Source organism: Oncorhynchus mykiss, chromosome 25 (assembly GCF_057628025.1).
Source record: "Oncorhynchus mykiss isolate SJ-2025 chromosome 25, ASM5762802v1, whole genome shotgun sequence".
NCBI lineage: Eukaryota > Metazoa > Chordata > Actinopteri > Salmoniformes > Salmonidae > Oncorhynchus > Oncorhynchus mykiss.
The window spans coordinates 54,242,234-54,265,917 of NC_143046.1; the positions used below are offsets into that span (position 1 = coordinate 54,242,234).

General features: G+C 41.1%; 1 protein-coding gene across 1 annotated transcript; it reads left to right on the forward strand.

The window, feature by feature from the left end:
- Window positions 1-201: 201 nt before the first annotated feature.
- Window positions 202-2,103, forward strand: LOC110505309 (5-hydroxytryptamine receptor 1B-like). The gene has a single exon (XM_021584469.3). It carries the CDS (start codon window positions 694-696, stop codon window positions 1,834-1,836), a length of 1,143 nt encoding a protein of 380 aa, XP_021440144.2. The 5' UTR covers window positions 202-693; the 3' UTR covers window positions 1,837-2,103.
- Window positions 2,104-23,684: the final 21,581 nt, after the last annotated feature.

Here is a 23,684-nt window from a genome sequence, read left to right on the forward strand (position 1 = left end):
GGTCTAGTAAACATGGATAGTAATGATAAAGGGCAAATACATGACTCATGGTGACAGGTAGAAATAGCAGGGCACTATGACCCAGTGGAGATGTGCTCACCTCTCCAGAAGAATCCCTGTGATCAATGCTGCATGTTAATGTTTGCTGTCAGAGGCAGGCGGCAGCAGCTGTATAAAACCAAGAGTGGAGGTCTCCTCACCATTCAACTGAAGCAGCCTGTAAGACAACTCCAGGAGACAAGGATTACAATGCAAATGGTAAGCTTGCAGTTGCAACATTTGTCAAATGGCTGCAAGTCATTGGTCTTTCATCAGTCTCAATGTTTATTTTGATAAACTTTCTATATACATAGTATTTATTTTGTTTAGATAGCTAAACTGTTAAAACAGTTGAGGACAGACGTTGGTATACGTTTTCCAGAGAACATAATGGATCTTTACTTCAAAATCCTTTTTTTTTTTTTTTACATCAACAATTATAATAGGGTCGCTTCTGCAATGAAAAAACATGAAGAAGAAACGGACAACAATGTTTTCCTGTCCCAAAATACTTTACTAGACTGATTGAAATGTATTAAGAAAAAATGGATGTTAGAGACTTGGCAACATAAGAAGAATATCCCTTCTCTTTGGACTGACCACACTGTTTCAAAATGAGGAATCAATCAGCGATGGAGAAAAACGACTAAGGGGATGGAGCGCTCAAGTCAACTCCAGCCTGCATTATATGGACAAATGATGAATATCACAAACGATACCAATGGGACAGAATCTCCAGAGCTTGATGAAAATGATGAGAGTTTGGCTTATCAAACCGGGTTGGCAGTGATTCTCTTCGTTGTCACACTCGCTACTACTTTGTCCAACGCATTTGTCATTGCAACGATTTATCAGTCTAAGAAACTGCACACTCCAGCAAACTTTCTCATAGCGTCTCTAGCTGTCACCGACCTCTTAGTGTCCATTTTGGTGATGCCAATATGCGTCCTGTACACGGTGAGTCACACCTGGACTTTGGGACAAGTTACATGTGACATTTGGTTATCCTCAGATATAACATGTTGCACTGCTTCTATCCTTCACTTATGCGTAATCGCTTTGGATCGATACTGGGCAATAACAGACGCCGTTGAGTACTCCAAAAAGCGCACGCCAGCGCGCGCTGCGGGAATGATCGTGACCGCCTGGGTCATCGCTATCTCCATCTCCCTGCCCCCGCTTTTCTGGCGCCAGGTGAAAGCGGAGGAGTTAACTGAATGCAATGTCAACACGGATCACATTTTCTACACTATTTACTCCACGTTTGGAGCATTCTACATCCCTACTCTGCTGCTTATTGTGCTTTATGGAAGGATATACTTAGAAGCACGTAAGATCATTTTGAAACAGTCACCCAAAAAGGTAGGGAAAAGACTCACTTCAGCGCACCTGATCACCAACTCCCCTGGATCTGTGGCATCGACATCATCTTCTCAGTGTAAAATACACGATACCCACTTCAGTGACACGGGGTCCTTGGCAAGTAAGAACCATGTGAAAGTAACCGTGTCCGACGCACTTTTGGAGAAGAAAAAGATCTCAGCTGCTAGAGAGAGGAAAGCGACCAAAACATTGGGAATAATATTAGGCGCATACATTATATGCTGGTTGCCCTTTTTCATATACACCCTGGTGGTGGCCGCCTGTGAAACTTGTTTTTACCCCGAGATGTTTGACTTTTTCACCTGGCTTGGTTATCTCAACTCGTTAATCAATCCAATTATATATACCATGTCCAATGATGACTTTAAAAAAGCTTTCCATAAACTCTTACGCTTCAGATTTGGCATATCCTGAACATATGTCTTCCATGTCCTATTTTGTTTGCATTATTGCTCTATACAATACAGCATACAATACAGATACCCTTGTGTGGTGTTATATGTGTAAATGCATTCATATGATGCAATTTAGGGCACGATAAACCTTTATGTAATGATGGTATTATGGGGACACCGTATAGGACACACAATTTTTACACAGTAGCTAACGTTGCGCAATACTCTAATTCAGGTTTAATATGTCATATATACTTAAGCCGATTATAATAAATTGTGAATACAACTGATTTGTTATTTGTGTTTCGCAAGGGCTCCCATTTGGGGATTATGGTGGCTCGCGGCGCATTGCGCGTTATTCCCTTCGCGACTGACCGTTGCATTTCAGATCCGCTGCATCATTAGTAAGAGCTATCCAAACCAGACTCGACTGAAACCATTACTTCTGTACATTGGCTGGCTATGACATTATCCACTGGGCACAGACGTCAGTTAAGCGTCTAGTTTGGATTTACATTGGTTGAGTTGTCAACTACTGTGAATTCAACATGATATCAACAAAACATTTCACCATGTCAATGGATTTAGGTTAAAAATTGGGGGGAAAAAATACATAATGCCCTTACGTTGAGGACTTTTTGCAAATCCAATCAGTTTTCCATGTTGATTCGACGCAATCTAACAGATTTTTTGGGCTTGAAATGACATGGACACAAAGTTGATTCAACCAGTTTTTGCCCAATCATATCAATAATCTAATTTATTTGATGCGATTATTTCCTACCATGATGATGTGTTTTTTTTATGTTTTTGTTTTGCATACACTAGTGTGTACATAATAGAATGTACGTTTCTTTTTCATTGTGAAACTGTTACACCGAGATAAGGATCTTACTCTATTCTATTGATAGTTGATGGACACACCGTAAAAAAAATATACAGTTGTTTCAACTAATTATTATTAAGTAACTGGTTCCACAGCCTATTTTAGTTTACTAACCTTTTCGGTTAAAGTGTTAACTGAATTTAAAATGTTTAGTTGGCCCAAACCTAGCGCCAACTTTAGAAAAAAAATCAGTAAACATCAAATGATGTGTTTGTTCAACTTGTCTCATATGTTCATACAACTATTACTTGGGCATCTTAACTAAAAAAGTCTGTAACTGTTTAAAGACACAGACATTGCTTTTAACATACATTTTCAACATACACTACTGGTCAAAAGTTTTAGAACACCGACTCATTCAAGGGCTTTTCTTTATTTTTTACTCTTTTCTACATTGCAAAATAATAGTGATGCAATCGAAACTATGAAATAACAAATATGGAATCATGTAGTAACCAAAAAAGTGTTAAACAAATCAAAATAGATTTTATATTTGAGATTCTTCAAATAGCCACCCTTTGCCTTGATGACAGCTTTGCACACTTCTCTCATTCTCTCAACCAGCTTCACCTGGAATGCTTTTCCAACAGTCTTGAAGGAGTTCCCACATATTCTGAGCACTTGTTGGCTGCTTTTCCTTCACTCTGAGGTCCGACTCATCCCAAAACATCTCAGGTTGAGGTTGGGAGATTGTAGAGGCCAGATCAACGCTCCATCACTCTCCTTCTTGGTCAAATAGCCCTTACACAGCCTGGTGGTGTGGTGGATCATTGTCCTGTTGAAAAACAAATGATAGTCCTACTAAGCGCCAACCAAATGGGATGGCATATAGCTGCAGAACGCTGTGGTAGCCATGCTGGATGAGTGTGCCTTGAATTCTAAGCACCCCCATACCATCACAACTCCTGCTCCATGCTTTACGGTGGGAAATACACATACAGAGATCATCCGTTCACCCACACCGCGTCTCACAAAGACAGTGGTTGGAACCAAAAATCTCCAATTTGGACTCCAGACCAAAGGACACATTTCCACTGGTCTAATGTCTATTGCTCGTGCTTCTTGGCAGAAGCAAGTCTCTTCTTATTATTGGTGTCCTTTAGTAGTGGTTTCTTTGCAGCAATTCCACCACGAAGGCCTGATTCACACAGTCTCCTCTGAACAGTTGATGTTGAGATGTGTCTGTTGAACTCTCTTAAGAATTGATTTGGGCTGCAATTTCTGAGGCTGCTATCTCTAATGAACTTACAGTGCCTTGCAAAACTATTCATCCCCCTTGGCGTTTTTCCTATTTTGTTGCATTACAACCTGTCATTGAAAATCGATTTGTATTTGTATTTCATGTAATGGACATACACAAAATAGTCCAAATTAGTCAAGTGAAATTTAAAAAAATAACTGTGAAATCCAAAAATTAAAAAGTGGTGCGTGGATATGTATTCACACCTTTTGCTATGAAGACCCCAAATAAGATCTGGTGCAACCAATTACCTTCAGAAGTAACATAATTAGTTAAATAAAGTCCACCTGTGTGCAATCTAAGTGTCACATGATCTCAGTATATATACACCTGTTCTGAAAGGCCCCAGAGTCTGCAACACCACTAAGCAAGGGGCACCACCAAGCAAGCGGCACCATGAAGACCAAGGAGCTCTCGAAACAGGTCAGGGACAAATTTGTGGAGAAGTAGAGATCAGGGTTGGGTTATAAAAAGATATTAGAAACTTTGAACATCCCATGGAGCACCATTAAATCCAATATAAAAAAAAGAAAGAATATGGCACCACAACAAACCTGCCACGAGTGAGCCGCCCACCAAAACTTACAGACCAGACAAGGAGGGCATTATTCAGAGAGGCAGCAAAATGACCAAAAATAACCCTGAAGGAGCTGCAAAGCTCCACAGCGGAGATTGGAGTATCTGTCCATAGGACCACTTTAAGTCATACACTCCACAGAGCAGGGCAAAAGCGTTTGGTGTTTGCCAAAAGGCATGTGGGAAGGAAAACGCTCTGCCTGGCGCAAACCCAACACCTCTCATCACCCTGAGAACACCATCCATTCTGTGGGGATGTTTTTCATCGGCAGGATCTTTCAAACTGGTCAGAATTGAAGGAATGATGGATGGCACTAAATACAAGGAAATTCTTGAGGGAAACCTGTTTCAGTCTTCCAGAGATTTGAGACTGGGACAGAGGTTCACCTTCCAGCAGGACAATGACCCTAAGCATACTGCTAAAGCAACACTCGAGTGGTTTAAGGGGAAATATTTAAATGTCATGGAATGGCCTAGTCAAAGCCCAGACCTCAATCCAATTTAGAATCTGTGGTATGACTTAAAGATTGCTGTGATGTGCCAAGCTTATAGAGACATACCCCAAGAGACTTGCAGCTGTAATTGCTGCAAAACGTGGCTCTACAACGTATTCACTTTGGGGGGTGAATAGTTATGCACGCTCAAGTTAAAAATCTTATTTCTTGTTTGTTTCACAATAAAACATATTCTACATCTTCAAAGTGGTAAGCATGTTGTGTAAATCAAATAATACAAAGCCCCCCAAATAATCTATTTTAATTCCAGGTTGTAAGGCAACAAAATATGAAAAATGCCAAGGGGGGTGAATACTTTCGCAAGCCACTGTATCCTCTGCAGCAGAGCTAACTCGGTCTTCCATTCCTGTGGTGGTCCTCATGGGAGCCAGTTTCATCATAGAGATTGATTGTTTTTGCAACTGAACTTGAAGACACTTTTAAAGTTTTAGAAATTTCCGTATTGACGGACCTTCATGTCTTAAAGTAATGTAATCTCTTTGCTTATTTGAGCGGCTCTTGCCATAATATGGACTTAGTCTTTTACCAAACATGGCTCTTCTGTTGAACACCCCTACATAATCACAACACAACTGATTGGCTCTTATGCATCAAGAAGGAAAGAAATTCCACAAATTAACTTTTAAAAAGGCACACCTGTTAATTGAAATGCATTCCAGGTGACTAACTCATGAAGCTGGCTGAGAGAATGCCAAGAGTGTGCAAAGCTGTCATCAAGGCAAAATGTGGCTATTTGAAGAATCTCAAATCTCAAATATATGTAGTTTTCTTTAACACTTTTTTGGTTACTACATGATTCCATATGTGTTATTTCATAGTTTTCCTGTCTTCGCTATTACTCTACAATGTAGAAAATAGTAAGAATAAAGGAAAACCCTTGAATGAGTAGGTGTTCTAACATTTTTGACCGGTAGTGTTCATATTTAACACAGGTTGAAATTGTGCATGTTCATTTTTACAGTAGTTATTATTTAACTGGAACGTGTCCTCACCTGGGATTTGAACTCACAACTTTTTGGGTTCAAAGCATTCCAATATCTCGTCTACACCACCATATCTGTGTCAATCATCAGTTAATCGGACTGTTCTCTTATAATTTATTTGATTTACTTATTTCAGCAATTGTAGGGTTTTCTGTATGTTGGTGGAGCATATTACTGTTTTAATGTTACTCTTTAATAACTATGATAAATATAATAGTTTTACTGGAATGTACTTTCAACAGAGCTGACATTTACTTTGAAGTACAATGTGTGAAATCAGTCATTGACACAGACATGGTGGCGTAGCAGGAAGTGCGGTATGCCGTGAACCAAGAGATTGTGACTTGAAATCCAAGGCGAGAACATGTTGAAAAATAATTACTGTAAAGTATCCAGACACCTTCACTTTTTCCACATTTTGCTACGTTACAGCCTTATTCTAAAATGGATTACATCGTTTTTTCCTCATCAATCTACACACAATACCAGATAATGACAAGCCGAAAACTGTTTTTTTTATTACAAATAAAAAACAGAAATACCTTATTTGCATAAGTATTCAGACCCTTTGCTATGAGACTCGAAATTGAGCTCAGTGCATCCTGTTTCCATTGATCATCCTTGAAATGTTTCTACAACTGTAGTAAATTCAATTGATTGAACATGGTTTGGAAAGCCACACACTTCTCTATTTATGGTCCCACAGTTGACAGTGCATGTCAGAACAAAATCCAAGCCATGAGGTTGCTGGGAATTGTCCGTAGAGCTCGAGAAAGATTGTGTCGAGGCACAGATCTGGGGAAAGTTACCAAAAAATATCTGCAGCATTGAAGGTCCTTAAGAACACAGTGGCCTCCATTATTCTTAAATGGGAGAAGTTTGGAACCAACAAGACTCTTCCTAGAGCTGGCTGCCTGGTCAACCGAGCAATCGGAAGAGAAGGGCATTGGTTAGGGAGGTGACCAACAGCCCGATGGTCACTCTGACAGAGCTCCAGAGTTCCTCTGTGGAGATGAGAACCTTCCAGAAGGACAACCATCTATGCAGCATTCCACCAATCAGGCCTTTATGGTAGACCGGCCAGACGGAAGCCACTCCTCAGTAAAAGGCACATGACAGCCCGCTCGGATTTTTCCAAAAGGCACCTAAAGACTCTCAGACCATGAGAAACAAGATTCCCTGGTCTGATGAAACCAAGATTGAACTTTTTGGCCTGAATGCCAAGTGTCACATCTGGAGGAAATCTGTCACCATCCCTGTGGTGAAGCATGGTGGTGGCAGCATCATGCTGTGGAGATGTTTTTCAGCGGCAGGGACTGGGAAACTAGTCAGGATCGAGGGAAAGATGAACGGAGCAAAGTACAGAGAGATCCTTGATGAAAACCTGCTCCAGAGTGCTCAGGACCTCAGACTGGGGAGAAGGTTCACCTTCCAACAGGACAACGACCCTAAGCACACAGTTAAGACAACGAAGGAGTGGCTTCGGGACAAGTCTCTGAATGTCGTTGAGTGGCCCAGCCAGAGCACGGACTTGAACCCGATCAAACATCTCTGGAGAGACCTGAAAATAACTGTGCAGCGACGCTCCCCATCCAACCTGACAAAGCTTGAGAGGATCTGCAGAGAAGAATGGGAATAACATCCCAAATAAAGGTGTGCCAAGCTTGTAACATCATATCCAAGAAGACTCAAGGCTGTAATCGCTGCCAAAGGTGCTTCAACAAAGTACTGAGTAAAGGGTCTGAATACTTATGTAAATGTGGTATTTGTGTTGTCTATTTTTTATAAATTTGTAAAAATGACTAAACCTGTTTTTGCTTCGTCATTATGGGGTATTGTGTGTAGATTGATGATAAAAAAAAACGATTTAATCAATTTTAGAATAAGGCTGTAATGTAACAAAATGTGGAAAAAGAGAAGGGGTGTGAATACTTTCCGAATGCACTGTATTCACGTTAAAAACATTTGATGTCAAACGCATTGTGTGTGTAACTTGTTCCACAGCCTTTTTTTTGTGAAGATGCCCAAATAATAATTTCTAGTTGAATGAACATTTGAGACAAGTTGAGCAAGCACGTAATTTTAAGTTGACTTCATTTTTGCCAAAGTTTTCTCCAGCCAAATAAAAATGTTAAGTGCTGGTAGCTTTTTTAATCGAAAAGTTGAGTAAACTTAAAAAGGCTGTGGAATCAGTTACTTAACAATATTTAGTTTAAACAACTACATTTTTTTTTTTACAGTGAAGAATTAAATTATGGTCAAACTGTTTTGGTTCACTATTAGCCTGTTATAGAACAACCGATTACACATTTCTCAACCTCCTGGATCATGAACAAGTCTTGAGCTACACAATGACCAATTTTCTCTAGAAATGTCAAATGTGCATGTAAAAGCTGAATCCCTGGGATAGTCACAAAGTTAAATTCTTGACTGGGTGTGGAAACCTTTTATTGGGGTTTCAAGAGAGAAGGCCAGGATTCATACAACCTGAATGTCAAACACAGACCCAGACTGGTTTTTATTGTGGGTGATATTTATCCAATAGACATAACAGCTGATGAATAGCTTCACTTTTACTGAACAAACATGTAGTATTTAACAGTGTATGAGTGGGTGTTTGAACTGTATGTTCATACATTTAAGTGTATTCATGTCTGTGTATGTTCCGGCTAGCATCTGCTTCAAATTCATTTACTGCCCTGAATGACACAATACGTTAGCCTATCAAGATACAGAGAATTACACAATAAGTTAGCCTATCAAGATACAGACAATGTATATCAAACTCATCTCTCGGCATTGATATGTGAAACGTTGTGTTCTACAACATGTCCGAGGGCTTGCCATACATGTGAATTTGTGGACATCATTTTTCACAATAGGAAGTGCTGTAAAATAAAAACTTCTGCAATGAAATACTGCTCCATGAGAGTAAAATGTATTGTTAAATGGAATCTACAAATATGAAGTGTCATATGGTGTTACAGTGTAGAGTCCATCATTTGATGTGTTGATCACTGTCATTGGTGATGAGGGACCCATAATACTGTATGTCAGTTACTATTCTGTCAATGTGTGGGACAAAGTAGGTTGCACTCCCCCTTGTGGCATCACAGAGCCCACAAGCATGAATAAAGCATGATGCTAAAATAATGGAAAATGGTACAAAAAAATGTACTCAAGAAAAGACCAAGAGAAGCAACTACCAGTATTAATCAACTAACTCCATGTATGATTTCAATCCATTATATAAAAATTGCTGTAGGTCTGGTGGAAGATGTTGAAATCTCATCTGGAAATATAGTAACCTGTTCTGAAGACCAAGGGCTCTATTCAATCTGCATTGCAGAAGTTCAGCTTTACAGCGTGATGGAAATTTAAAGGCAATGTTCCAACTTTAGGGGAGACTGCATTCACGATAAACGCTGCATATATTGGCTCACTCTGAAACTGCCTTTACGTTAATATCGCAGAATCTGTAACGCTGATTGAATAGAGCCCTAAACATATAATTGCTTGACATTAGTTATCCATCACAAGCTCCCACACCTCTTTGCAGGTTTTATTACAGCACACGCATAATGAGATCAGCTGTGATCAAAGGTGTGAATACATGCACATACACGCACACACACTTTGACCTCTGACCTCACGCGTCTACCAAACACCTGAGCTGCCACAGCGCAGACCTGCACCACTGTCAGAGGATGTGCACCACTGGTCCTTCATCTGTCATGCACCAATAGCCAAACACAGCAGAGCAACACAGCAGAGCACTCATGGATTTTCACCAGATTCATCATGCATGATCGATGAATGTGTCCTGCAATGATAAGCTCTGATTGCAAATATGTCCCCTTATGGTTCAATGCAAATGTTTTCCTATAGGGTTCACGCTGTCAATGGGAAATTCAATATGGATCTACATTATGTGGGTTCTAATGATTTCAGGTTGACCAAATGGGCATGTTATCTGCCAATACAATGCTGGTTTGGGCTAACTGTGGGCTAACATTATAATGATGTGTCATGCAATATGTAGTGTGCCCTTGAGAAATATCAAATGTTTCTGCTGAGTTGGCAGTGACATCAACAGGAGTGGGTCACAGTTGTTCAAATTGAGGAGTCTCTGGGCAGTAAAACCAGGATCATCTATGTACTGTCAAGGTGACATGAATAGGATGACTTACAAGGCCTGAGGCCAAGGTTTTTCAAGCCAGAAAGACAAATGTTCTCTTGGGCAGTCGAGTCTTCATTCATGTTTCAACTCAATCCCCTGAAACACTACAGAAAGGAGTTTCCCTCATTCCTCTTAAGGGCAGCTCTGACTCGAGGACAGAAACAAATTTGATTAGTTAAGTTCAGGCAAGAAATTATACTGTTTAAGTTTGGGGAGGGATTCGAACCAGCAAACTTGTGTATGGAAACCCATGTTAGTCCATTTTACACCCTAGGAATATATTCAGAGTGAACATTAATTCAACCAAATTATAACATTGCTTGGCACAAAGCTCATAATACTGACTAGGGATAATGAAACCTGAGGGACATGGTTGACCTAGAAAGCATTGGCTGAAGCGCTGATGCAATATTCTTGTTGTCAAGTGAGTAAGATGGAAGGTATAAAGATACGGTATGTTATACTTACACATGCAAATGTATTTTACAAAGCAACACATACATCACCTTGTTATTGGGAACTAATGCGATACAGCTAATTATATGTTATCATTTATGTTCTATAGCTCAGTGTTCTGCTTCAGCGCTTCAATAGAAAACTAGTAAGTTGCATGACGGTTACAGTAGAATGATCAATGAAGACGAGGTTGAAATTAAGCCATAAAATATTATCATCTTGTATGCAGCTTTAGCAACAGTTTATCGATTCACCCTCTTTGTCCTCTGAGGCTTAGGCAATCATCAGCCCACAATGGCCTTGCGAAGCTCCTGATTTTTGTCACCAAATTAACTTATGCCTCTAATAACCATGATTGACCGTGACTAAAACTAGCAAATCATTTAGGCATGACATTAATGCAAGGAATACGGGGTTAATAATGTGGTTTCTCGCTCTAAAAAAGTATACTTGTCATGCAATCTCTAAATGGCAATAACAAAGCATGACAACATAAAGTATATCACATGAAAGGCATTACAACAAAACTATGTTCTAGACATAATGTTCTATGGAGTGATTCGTAGGACATCAAAATATGTGTGACTTGTTCGGGACCCCGTTCAGTCACATAAACCGCATGAGTAATCAATTGCTTTGATCTCGCAAGGGAATAGCACATTACACAGCATCAATAGCAGGGCTTGATGCTGGTGAGACTCCAATTATGGGCTTATTTCTTTCCCCTTTTCTACCCAGGAGAAACCAGAAAACGCACGCAAAAAAATCATATTATGGCAAATTGTGTTTCTTTCTCAACCAAATAGTGACAAATGCACTCCTGGTGTCCTTTCAGACTTTGTTTCTCATTCAGAGGTGTCATGCCACCTCAGATTTGTCCTGTTTAATAATAATAATAATTATTAGAATTTGACATTTTTTGTTGTTGTTTCTCAGTAATATTGCTAGCCCCCTAGCAACTTTATGATCTTGGCTTTAGCTAGCCCAGATAGGTTCCTAATCTCCCAACCTCATAACTATCTACCAAGAAGCCATTTCAGTCTATCAATTGAGTTAGAGTAGCTAGCTAGTCTAACTATCTTAGCTGGCATGCCTGCTGGCAAGGTTGGTAGACTTTAGAAAAGCATGCAATTACTAAATGTACCGAATAAGACTCACATTCATTTCAATCTTTTACCCAGATTTTTAGGAGAGATGCAGAGAAGCATATTTAGTGTCTTGAAAAAAAAAAACACAAGTCAGGAGGAAAAATAAACATATTTTTTACAGAGAATTAAGAATAATGATTATGGCTCTTGTTTGCAAGAAAAGGCTATTCCAGGTGTTTAAAAAATGCTAAATACCCAGTCAAGCATCCTCACGTACTTTTTGCCCCCTCAGTCAACTACAAGCAGCTGGAAAATGACCCTAATTAATTCAAATGACCCTTTCATAAGCTCCTGATGGTGATAAATATGGATAGGGTGCTTAGACATGAATCAAAGCCTACGAGGAACGGTGAAACCCAAACCTTTCATTCCCTTGAAAAGATGACATGCATATATTGTAGGCCGTCATGAAGTGCACAGCTACATCTTTAGGATGATTATTATCTCTGCGCTCTGTTGGTATCTCAATATAGCACATAAGAAATCTTAAATAATCTTTTGTAGTTTGAATCACCTTGTTAACAATGTTTCAATTATGCGGTATTATACAGTATTATAGCCTGACCAATGAAATACGAAAAGAATCATGGATGGTTGAGCCCAAAAACCTCCCCAAGCTCTCAATGTTCACATTGAGGAAGTGAAGCAGACTTTTCTCCTCACTCCTCAATCAGCTTATTCTACAGTTTATTTTTCAACTGAAAATGTCCGAAAAAATTGCCTCTTTTTAGGTAGCTGACATCATGTATAGCCTACACTCTCGGGCATGAATGTCTCACTTCAATCCTGATAATTGTGATATGAGGCAGTCGGTGGAGCTGTGGTTTAGATTTGAAATGCAGCTGGTCCACATATTGAGTGCCCTTCCATGTTCAATGCTGGTTCACACACTGACACTGCACAGCTCAGCAGTTTGGATCCAGCCTCATCATACACAGCACAACATTGAAGAAACCCCAAGCACACTTAGACCATGATGATATTTTGGATCACTAACCAGCTTTCCATCCAACCTTTTCATACATCAGATACAAAAATGTCAAGACAAGGCCTCCTGAGTGGTGCAGCGGTCTAAGGCACTGCATTGCAGTGCTTAAGGATTCAGTACAGATCTGGGTTTGGTCGTCCCATAGGGTGGCGCACAATAGGCCCAGCGTCGTCCGGGATAAGGGAGGGTTTGTCCCTGGGTTAATTACTGGAGAAATGTCATGGAAATACTACTATTTGCACATTTTTATATAATAACCATCATATCAAAGCAAATTTGGAGTCACACAATGACATGTTTTGTGGTCCTCTCACTACAACCCATAAGGAAAGCACGCAGTATGTTAGGCGACAGATTCAATAAATGATGATGAACTTCACAAGGAGGTGAAAGCTTGATGCTCCTTTCCAATAATTCTGCTGACATGATCATCGATCCTTGGCTGCCGTTTAACAATGAAAACAATCTCGCTCTTTAGTCCATAATAATCTCATCATGTAGGTTTATGTGGACTCTAGCTAAACAGCGCAGACGCTGATGTCTACACCGCACGTGCCAATACCCGAGTGGGCACACTAGCTATAGAATGCAAAACATTTTGTGAGAAAAACATAATTAGAGTTAAAAATGCATGAAAACTCATTTAACTTGCATTTTTTATTCGGTACATGGGAATTTAACAGCATAATGTATTCTTATGTGCGCTACGTCATCACGGACAGTCTTTAATCTGCAACAAGTCAATTTGATGGAAACCCATCTCCGGTGGGAAAGTGCTCATATTGTTTTTATGCGGATTTCAGAATAATCGCATGATAATCTGTCACCAATTCCATGGAAACCTAGCTATTGAGAACCATGAGGAATTTAAACGAGCGTTTTCTCCACATCGGTGACGGAGTTTTCTCCACAGAGAAACCGTCTTAACCCAGGAGCCTGTCTTGCACGGTTGTAATGCTCTCATTTCAAGCGGTGGCATTAAACAATAGCGGTGCACGAGTAAAATCAACCGGGAAGCCAAGCCAGAATAAAAAGCCAGATAAAGGCATCTATCTGCCATTCAACATTTAAGGCAACATTTTGGAGTGACAGTGGAATCAACCAATCACATTTTGACTTAATCGGTGGGACCGTTTTTACAAAAACTAATGGAAAGTTCTGCCTTCTTTGAAGGTCAACAGGTCACTGCGCAATAGCAAGCAATAGTTTTCACATGGTCTAGCTAGCTAGCTTTTGATGTCGGCCAGTTTGCAGTGGCAGCAGCAGGTGTTATCAAAGAGGATGTTGTTGCTAATTTGTTAGCTTCCCCCTTTTCAAGAATAACTTTCAACAAGAAGTTAAGTTTCAAATGAGCATCATCTGGTGAGTGGAACTGTGTTTTATATTGCATCTCTTTGAAAATAACATGTGTGTGAAACATTGTTGCATTTAAATTGACAACATTTTAGCAACATGACATCTTATTCAAATCTGTTCATATACATCCCCAGGCATAATTGTTTAACATTTTCTGACAAGCGACCACTTAGATATGGTCATTTTCACATTTTCATAAATTCCTAGAATGTTTGGGAATTACGGATACTAAGGCATTTGTGCAATTGTTATAGCAATATAGAGTGGGAAAGCGGCCATGCGTTTGGACAATTAATACACACTGCAGTAAATAAAACTAAATAAAAACATCTGTCTTGTCCAGGACCGGAGTCTACACAGACCGGTTGTCACGTTCGTTTAATGGAGGAGACCAAGGCGCAGCGTGATGTGAATACATGTTACTTTTAATGTAAGACGGACACTATACAAACTATACAAAAACGAACGTGACGCCATATATGATACGTGCAGACACATAGACAATAACCCACGAATTACCCAAAGAATATGGCTGCCTAAATATGGTTCCCAATCAGAGACAACGATAAACAGCTGCCTCTGATTGAGAACCAATCTAGGCAACCATAGACATACAAAACACCTAGATAGTAAACAACCCCATAAACATACAAAACCCCTAGGCAGTACAAAAACACATATCACCCTTGTCACACCCTGACCTAACCAAAAAAAATAGAGAAAACAAAGAATACTAAGGTCAGGGTGTGACACCGGTGCGCTATAGCTAATCAGAGCTACAGCAGGTCTTTTTTCAAACAAGCCATTTGGCACACTGGCCTGCCATAATTCACTTTGAACTGAACTGTGTGTTTACAGGCAGTTGCAACAGAGCGACTTTAGATCATTAGAACGCATTCGCCAAAAGCCACAAAATACACCTGAATGGATTTCTGCACTTATGTAAACAAAACGGCAGTCCTCTTACATTTGGGCATTTTACAGTTCTATTGATCAAACAACCATGAAAAGGTAAGCTCTTTCTCCCTCAGTTATGCACATCAACAACAACAAGATCAACAACTAATGCTAGCCAGAGCACGATGAGATAAAAATCTAACAAAGGAACATTAGATAAACCCTCTCAAAGTTTTTTCAGCTAGTTGGCCGTCACAATTGCACTGATAAACGATTGGGAATTGTAGCCTCCTCGTACTTCTACAGCTTGCCTGCCAATGCATGCTTATCCCAACCAAACACCCAAGTTAACTGGCTAAAGTTGGCTAGCTGGCTAGCTACTTCCAGACACAAACGAGAGAACACCTCACTCTGACCATTTTACTCGTAGCAGAGCTGTTTACATTTTTTTGTAGAGCATTCTTGACTAACTGTTACTTTTTTTTGGTCTACGTCTACTGACATCGGTCATATTCATCAGGCGTTGCGCGTTCGTAAATTCATCAGTTGTTCTGCGCTCTGGCACACTAAGAAAAAAAGATTGCATTCAGAGTGCAGTGTCCGAATGGGAAATGCTTAATGGTTGTGTTTTGTATTCTTATGATTGGGACCTACTGGCTTATTGTGTCAGAGTTTATGGACTGCTTATCCTTTAACATCATGCTGTATGTGACTGCTGTCTTTCCATCGGCCCTATGCAGTGGTGTAGTGGTGCCTGGAGAAGTGGGTATATCCAAATTTTGCCCAGAAGTTCCCAAACGGCCAACCCAGCAAAGGAAAGGGATCCTGTGTTGAAAATCCTACGATTTCCTATGCTTTTTAAATGAGTTTTCCTGTTGATTTTTCAGATTTTCACTCTCAAAATGACAGTAAAACAAATAATGCTAATATTTGATGGTCTACGTCCACAACAGTACTTAAACCACATCAATCTGATTGGGTGGCCTGTCAGAGCCTGGCTCCCCAGTGGGTTGGCCTCTGTCCAGCCAGGCCCATCCATGTCGACACGCCTGATGCAAACAGAACATGATGACAATTGTGCATCACAAATAGCCTACTAACCAACACTTCGGACTAAACTTTTACAATACCTGGTTTACATACCCATTGTTGCCTTAGTTAGTATTTACTGGTATACATTTAAATGTCTTTCCTACCCTACCAGCTACCGATGTTATTCTTCTGTGAGCTGCTCCATGACAAACCAGTTGAGATTGTACACTTGCTGCCTGCAGATGATATTGCACTGAATCTAGGCTATTTGTGCGGAGCGCATGTGAATATATTCCATGTGCTTTGCGATTGTGTAGGCTACTTTGTGTATGATTTCTCTATTGTACTACATAATTGATAAATCGTATACCTCCACTACACTACTTTGATATGCATCAGTAGGGATTCAGAAGTGAGTATACACAATGCCCACTGAACAATAAGTGGGTGTACGGCTTATACCTGCGTATAGCCTACCCTCCACAACACTACTGGCACTTTGTGTTTTACAGAAAGTGCACTCTCCTACATGAGTGCGCTGGTATTACGGTTGCCTATATGTTCACCACTGTACTAACCTGTCACACACTGAAGACCTATAGGTTCACCACTGTACTAACCTGTCACACACTGAAGACCTATAGGTTCACCACTGTCACACACTGAAGACCTATAGGTTCACCACTGTCACACACTGAAGGCCTATAGGTTCACCACTGTACTAACCTCTCACACACTGAAAACCTATAGGTTCACCACTGTACTAACCTGTCACACACTGAAGACCTATAGGTTCACCACTGTACTAACCTGTCACACACTGAAGACCTATAGGTTCACCACTGTCACACACTGAAGACCTATAGGTTCACCACTGTCACACACTGAAGGCCTATAGGTTCACCACTGTACTAACCTCTCACACACTGAAAACCTATAGGTTCACCACTGTACTAACCTGTCACACACTGAAGACCTATAGGTTCACCACTGTCACACACTGAAGACCTATAGGTTCACCACTGTCACACACTGAAGGCCTATAGGTTCACCACTGTACTAACCTCTCACACACTGAAGACCTATAGGTTCACCACTGTACTAACCTGTCACACACTGAAGACCTATAGGTTCACCACTGTACTAAGTACAAATGTCCGACACCGAGACAAGAGACAAGACCGAGTCACTCAATATGTGGTCTCGAGACCCCAGCAGAACTCAAAATATAAGCTTGTTTAATTTAAACGCAAACAAACACTGTATAGCCTCAAAACATGGTTAAAACAATAATTTTGATGTCATGGATGGTCAGTCTGTGTATCCATATCTCTGTCTATGAAGTTTACAGTGGTTCAATTTCTCTAGGCCCATCCCTCAGCTTTTTACCAAGACATAGGTGTGGTGTCTGCATTGTTATTGCTACAATTGTAAACATAAACTAATCCCTGGCAACTCCAGCTTCCATAATGGATGTGTACAGTTATGCTGTGTGATAGTTAATCAAAAGGCTAGTCTTAACTAATCAGCCAGATTTCCAACTAAAATGTGTTCACTACTGACTTAACACAACACGAGTAACTGGGATTATCAAGATATGACAGTTTAGATAAATAACAGAAATTATTGCAGACGTGGGGCATAATATGAACATGATGAGAAAAATGTCTGTCACGATGTGTGCTCAACATATGAGGGCTTGGTTGAGCTGTTGTCACACTGCCACTATCCTTTCCCGATTCCATCAGGTAAACTCTTAATATGCCAGTCCCAAAGTTGATCACCTGTTGTCACTACTTGATCTGTCAATAAATGTTCATATTGATCAAAGTCTGGTCATCATTACTTTAATCAGTCAGAGCCCCCATTCCTCCCCATATCCATACACGCACGCACGCACGCACGCACGCACGCACGCACGCACGCACGCACGCACGCACACACAATGTTAAGCGTCAATTGGCTAGAGTACTTCCACTACCTAGCTCAGTTCAGGGTTAAGAAGCTATGCCATTTCTGTCGACTGTCTTCCATTCAAGATCATGCTTCAGGGAGCTAGCTAACAAGTCCCTGAATGTTTCCCAAGCAACCCTGAACATCTCTCCTACCTCGAGTGAACCCCATTGAATAATCGCATGTAACTTCATCAGCACCTAGTGAGGGATGAAGGCTAAACGAGAAGGAAAGTCTCAGACTTAGAAACATCTTTCCTACACACTTCCCAGTAGTTGGAATTCAGACTTACCTTATGCAGTCTCGTAATGCACCCTATGGGTGTGGCTACCATGCGCACACTGAATATGTTATTCAACTGCTGAAAACTCTCCCACTTGCCGGCCAACAGATTTTCTCATGGAGTTTTCCATCAATAGGGTTTTCAGTACATTTATTTTAAGCCATCCCTTGAAATACTGTGTACCTTTAAGTTTGAATTTTGTCAACAAACTGACTAGAATATATTGAGAGTTCAATAAAAGAAAGCCAGCTAGATACATGCATATTCATCTCCGTTTCAGCACCAATTGGGAGATTTAAAACTATTCAGATCTTGTAGATTATTTAGGGTTAGTGAAGTGTTTATAAATCATAAAAAAAAACAGGTTTGGAGAGCTATTCCACAATAAATATATTGTTTAATACAAAATGCAGTGATTGCCATATTCATGTTCAATCGTTGAAAATTTGGAAGGTGAGAAAAGTGTATAATAGGTGTTGAACAATAGTCCTGTAAAATATCCTATTCCTCACTAATCATGGAACTGTATGACAACGGTCCAGTCGTCGGTGAACCGCACACCAGGCTCCAGGTATAAACCGCTACATATGGTCAGAGTACCATAATGATTCAAATAGGCTACACGTCCCATATTATTGCACAACGTTAGCCTAATATGATCCACTATTGCTCGCGACCCTCAGTAACAACTACACGGAAGGTGACAGAGGAAAGAAAGGAAAATGGAATGGAATGGAGTGATGCAAAATGTAGGCTACAAATTGAACGAGACTAACATTAAAGTGACAGTTAGAAATCAATGGGTATTACTGACAGTGGATCCCAATAGTAGCTAATTTAACACGATACAAATTGTAAAATAAAAAATAAAATGGAGAAAAGCCGGGGCATATAATTAAAATATTCTATAGTGCATAAATCAACTTGGTATGTTGGGCGCTACAGAAGCCTATAGATTGGTTCTCCAAACGTCATCCCCGCAAACGATGAGGACACACAATAAAAATTCTGAATAAAGGCACAGCTATTTATAGCCTACTTCACTGTGGAAAAGGGGCCGCAATACATGTCATGTTGATATGATTTTCAGTTTGCTTCCATATGACTGGTCATCGTAAACAATTGCTATTAGTATTTACAATCCCCTTCTCCAAACGGAAGGATTACTCATTTACCTAGCTCTTATCAATAGCTCCTAATGTATAAGTTACAGTGCATGGAGAATGGTGTTATTTCTATCATAGAAATATCGGAACCGACAGGTGCTGGACATTTTTCATGGTTTCCTCCAACGTAAAAGTGGTGGAATTATTCGGGAATTAAGTCAAGGTCAGAATATGGCTTATCTGTAGACACCTCCGCCACACTTCCGTTTCTTTTATCTCCACCCAAAATGCATACCGTGGAAAAACGGACTTTTCCCCATTCCGAAAGTTCAGGGTCAGAATATGAAGAGAGAAAAGTGCAAAAAACTAGAATAAAGTTCCATGCCCCTAAGAGCATGTCTGAGTGTTCTCTATTCTGAAGTAGCCAAGAGATACTTTAGGCTGCAGATATACAGTAAAGCAGTTGTGCCTCTCTGATTTTGCACTCCTGTGGGTTGAAGCTGGTCTGAAATTGTTGAGCCCCAGTGCCCAGAAGCAGCTCTGTCCACCGGGAGAGACACAGAATGGGCTGTCAGCCGCCTGGCGCCTGCCTCACCCTACCTGCTGGGAAACTGAGTCCTGCCTGTGGGGAACATGATAAATAGGCTCCGTTTTGCAGGGTTACCAGCGCCACACTCTCCCAGTGGCCATCGAAGGTGTACATTTTCCCATTGAAGTCGGTTACGATGCCAAACTGTAGTCAGGTCAAGACCCTGGGGAGGACGACGAGCACATAGATGAGCTTCCCAGAGACGTTTCTGACAGTTTGCGCAGATATTCTTCAGTTGGCCAAACCCACAGTTTCATCAACTGTCCCTCCCGCAGGTAAAGAATCCGGTAAAGAGGTCCTGGGCTGGCATGGTCTGCGGTTGTGAGGCCAATTGGACGTACTGCCAAATTGTCTAAAACGATGTTAGAGGCGGCTTATGGTAGAGAAATTAACATTAAATTATCTGGCAACAGCTCTGGTGTACATTCCTGCAGTCAACAATTGCATTCTCCCTCAAAACTTGAGACGTCTGTGGCATTGCATTGTGTAACAAAATGGCACATTTTAGAGTGGCCTTTTATTTTCCCAGCACAAGGTGCACCTGTGTATTGATCATGCTGTTTAATCAGCTTCTTGATATGCCACACATGTCAGGTGGATGGATTATCTTGGCAAATGAGAAATGCTCAGTAACATGGATGTAAACAAGGGCCTTCCGGGTGGCGCGGTGGTCTAAGGTACTGCATTGCAGTGCTAACTGTGCCACCAGCGATTCTGGGTTCGAGCCCAGGCCCTGTCGCGACCGGGAGGCCCATGGGGTGGCGCACAATTGGCCCAGTGTTGTCCGGGTTAGGGAGGGTTTGGCTGGCAGGGATATCCTTGTCTCATTAGGCACTAGTGACTTCTGTGTCGGTCTGGGCGCAGTGCACGCTAACCAGGTTGCCAGGTGTATGGTGTTTCTTATGACACATTGGTGCGGCTGGCTTCCAGGTGTGCATTGTGTCAAGAAGCACTAGATTGGGTTGTGTTTCGGAGGACGCCTGGCTCTTGACCTTCACCTCTCCCGAGTCCGTATGGGAGTTGCAGGGATGAGACAAGACTGTAGCTACTACCAATTGGGGAGAAAAAAAACAACAACAAAAGAAACATGGATGTAAACAAATTTGTACAATTTGAGAGAAACATCATTCAAGCTTCTGCCGCACAATTTCCCCAGCGTCATCCGGGTTAGGGGAGGGTTTGGCCGGCAGGGATGTCCTTGTCCCATCGCGTGTCTGCCAGGCGTACAGAGGCGAAGGTGCAGCTGGCTTCCCGGTTAAGTGGGCAGTGTGGCTTGGTTGTGTTTCAGAGGACGCACCGCCTCTCCTGAGTCCGTACGGGAGTTGCAGCAATGGGACAACACTGTAACTAACAATTGGATACCATGAAATTGGGGAGGAAAAAGGGGTAAACAAACAAATAAATAAAAAATGTCATGACAGACCTGATGGACACAGAAAACGAATCTAGACCAATTACTGAGATGTACCCATGGGACTGGTTTTGTTTACCAAACAATGGCAGACATGTAACAGCTGCTAATCAGATTGAGAGTACCGTCCTAAAGTCCTCCTCTCTTCATCCCATAGACAGTGGCCGGGCCTTGGTACATTTTCACTTTAAACGACCCAATGGACATCAGCATTCGTGGAGGTGTATGCAGGTGGCCCAGACAGCAACGGCAAGGAGGGGAATTTCACACCCACAGCACTCTCATGCTTCCTTTCCATGTCACAGCGTCAACTAGAGCTCTGTGCCTGACAGAATACATTATGTTGCTCATTTTCAGAGCAGCTGCCCTTATCCAAAGCAATTTACAATGCTTACAATTGTCATACCGTACATTTTCTGGACAGATGGATGTTTAGTGCAGTAATCAAATTTAATTGTTTCTCCGCTGCATAAAACACACATGTTCCCTACGGGGACCTGAGTTTTGAGACTTTTGAGACAACCTTTGAGACAACCTACCTGATGCACAGTGTACAAAACATTAAGAACACCTTCCTCCCCCCTTTTCAATTCGTCAAGGCATGGAATCCACAAGGTGTCGAAAGCGTTCCACACGGATTCTGGCCCAGGTTGACTCCAATGCTTCCCACAGTTGAGTCAAGTTGGCTGGATGTCCTTTGGGTGGTGGACCATTCTTGATACACACCAGAGGAGGCTGGTGGGAGGAGCTATAGGAGGACGGGCTCATTGTAATGGCAGGAATGGAATCAATGGATGCGAGCCAAACACATTTTTTCCATGTGTTTAGTGTGTTTGGTACCATTCCATTAATTCCATTCCAGCCATGATAATAAGCCAGTCCTCCTATAGCTCCTCCCACCAGCCTCCTCTGAGCGTGAAAAACCCAGCAGCTTTGCAGTATTGACACAAACTGGGGCACCCGGCATCTACTACCATTCCCCGTTCTAATTTAATAATTTTTACCCTCTGATTGGCACACATACACAATCCATGTTTCATTTGTCTCAAGGCCTAAAAATCCTTCTTTAACCTGTCTCCTGATTGAAGTGGAATTAACAAGTGACATCAATAAGGGATCATAATATTGCAGCTGCCAAGTTCTATGGGCGGCCTGGACCTGCCCAATATCAGGTTCTATCAATGGTGTGCCCACCTTTGTTATATTTCTGACTGGATCACAAATGATGACTCCTCTATTTGGTTAGACATTGAGACTTCTCTTTCAAAATACCCCTTACAGGATCTTTTATTTTTCAGAAGTTTCAAGTCTGTAGAAGATCACTGCAATAATCCCGTTACACTTAACACACTCAAAGTATGGAGGTCAGTTCAACGCTTCCTGGGAAGGTCCAAACTAACCTCTGCTCTTACCCCAATTCTTAACAACCCAGATTTCAGTCCAGGATTGCTGGATGCTGGCTTTAACTTTTGGCTTAATAAGGGCATACGCAGGCTAAATTACTTATTTGCTGATAAAATTTGTTGTCGTTTGAGCAGATGGTCGAGAAATATTGACTCCCAAAACAGGACTTTTTCCGCTTCCTACAAGTAAGACATTATATGTCTGTAAGTCTGTTTTATGATACTTTAAGGTAATTTTCTGCTGTCAACACACAGAGGGTGAAACAAGTGTGTGAGAAAGAATTGTCTGTTACTATTGACGAAGAGATGTGGGAGGACATTTGGAGATATGCAAAAACAATATCTATATGTAATCGTACTAGAGCAATCCAATTAAGAATAATACACAGATTGCATATATCCCCAAATCGCAGACATGCTTTTAGCCCCACTTCCTCTTCCCCTCAGTGTCTTCAATGCAAAACTGATACAGGCACCCTAACACATTGTTTATGGTCATGTACCAAAATACAAAGATACTGGTCTGGTGTTCTGCAAGAAATTGAACAGATCCTAGGGGTTGATCTAGAATTGGACCCAGTTTCTTTACTGTTAGGTCTCCCTAGTAGGCATGTTACTTCTGTGGGTAAAAGGAGGCTTTACAACATCCTTACCTTCGCAGCGAGGAAAAACATCCTTTTACAGTGGATTAGTGATAAGGTTCCTTCTATTAAAGATTGGCATAAGATACTATTTGAATGGGTGCCTCTGGAATATCTGACATGTACATTGCATTCTAAAACAGACCAGTTCTACAAAGTATGGGAACCTTATCTAAATGACCTAGAACCTGAGGTATCAGCTATTATGCTGCAAGGATTCTCGT

Bases quoted from the DNA above. Each gene is read 5' to 3' on its own strand.
- LOC110505309 (XM_021584469.3), top strand. From the start codon at position 694: ATGGAGCGCTCAAGTCAACTCCAGCCTGCATTATATGGACAAATGATG.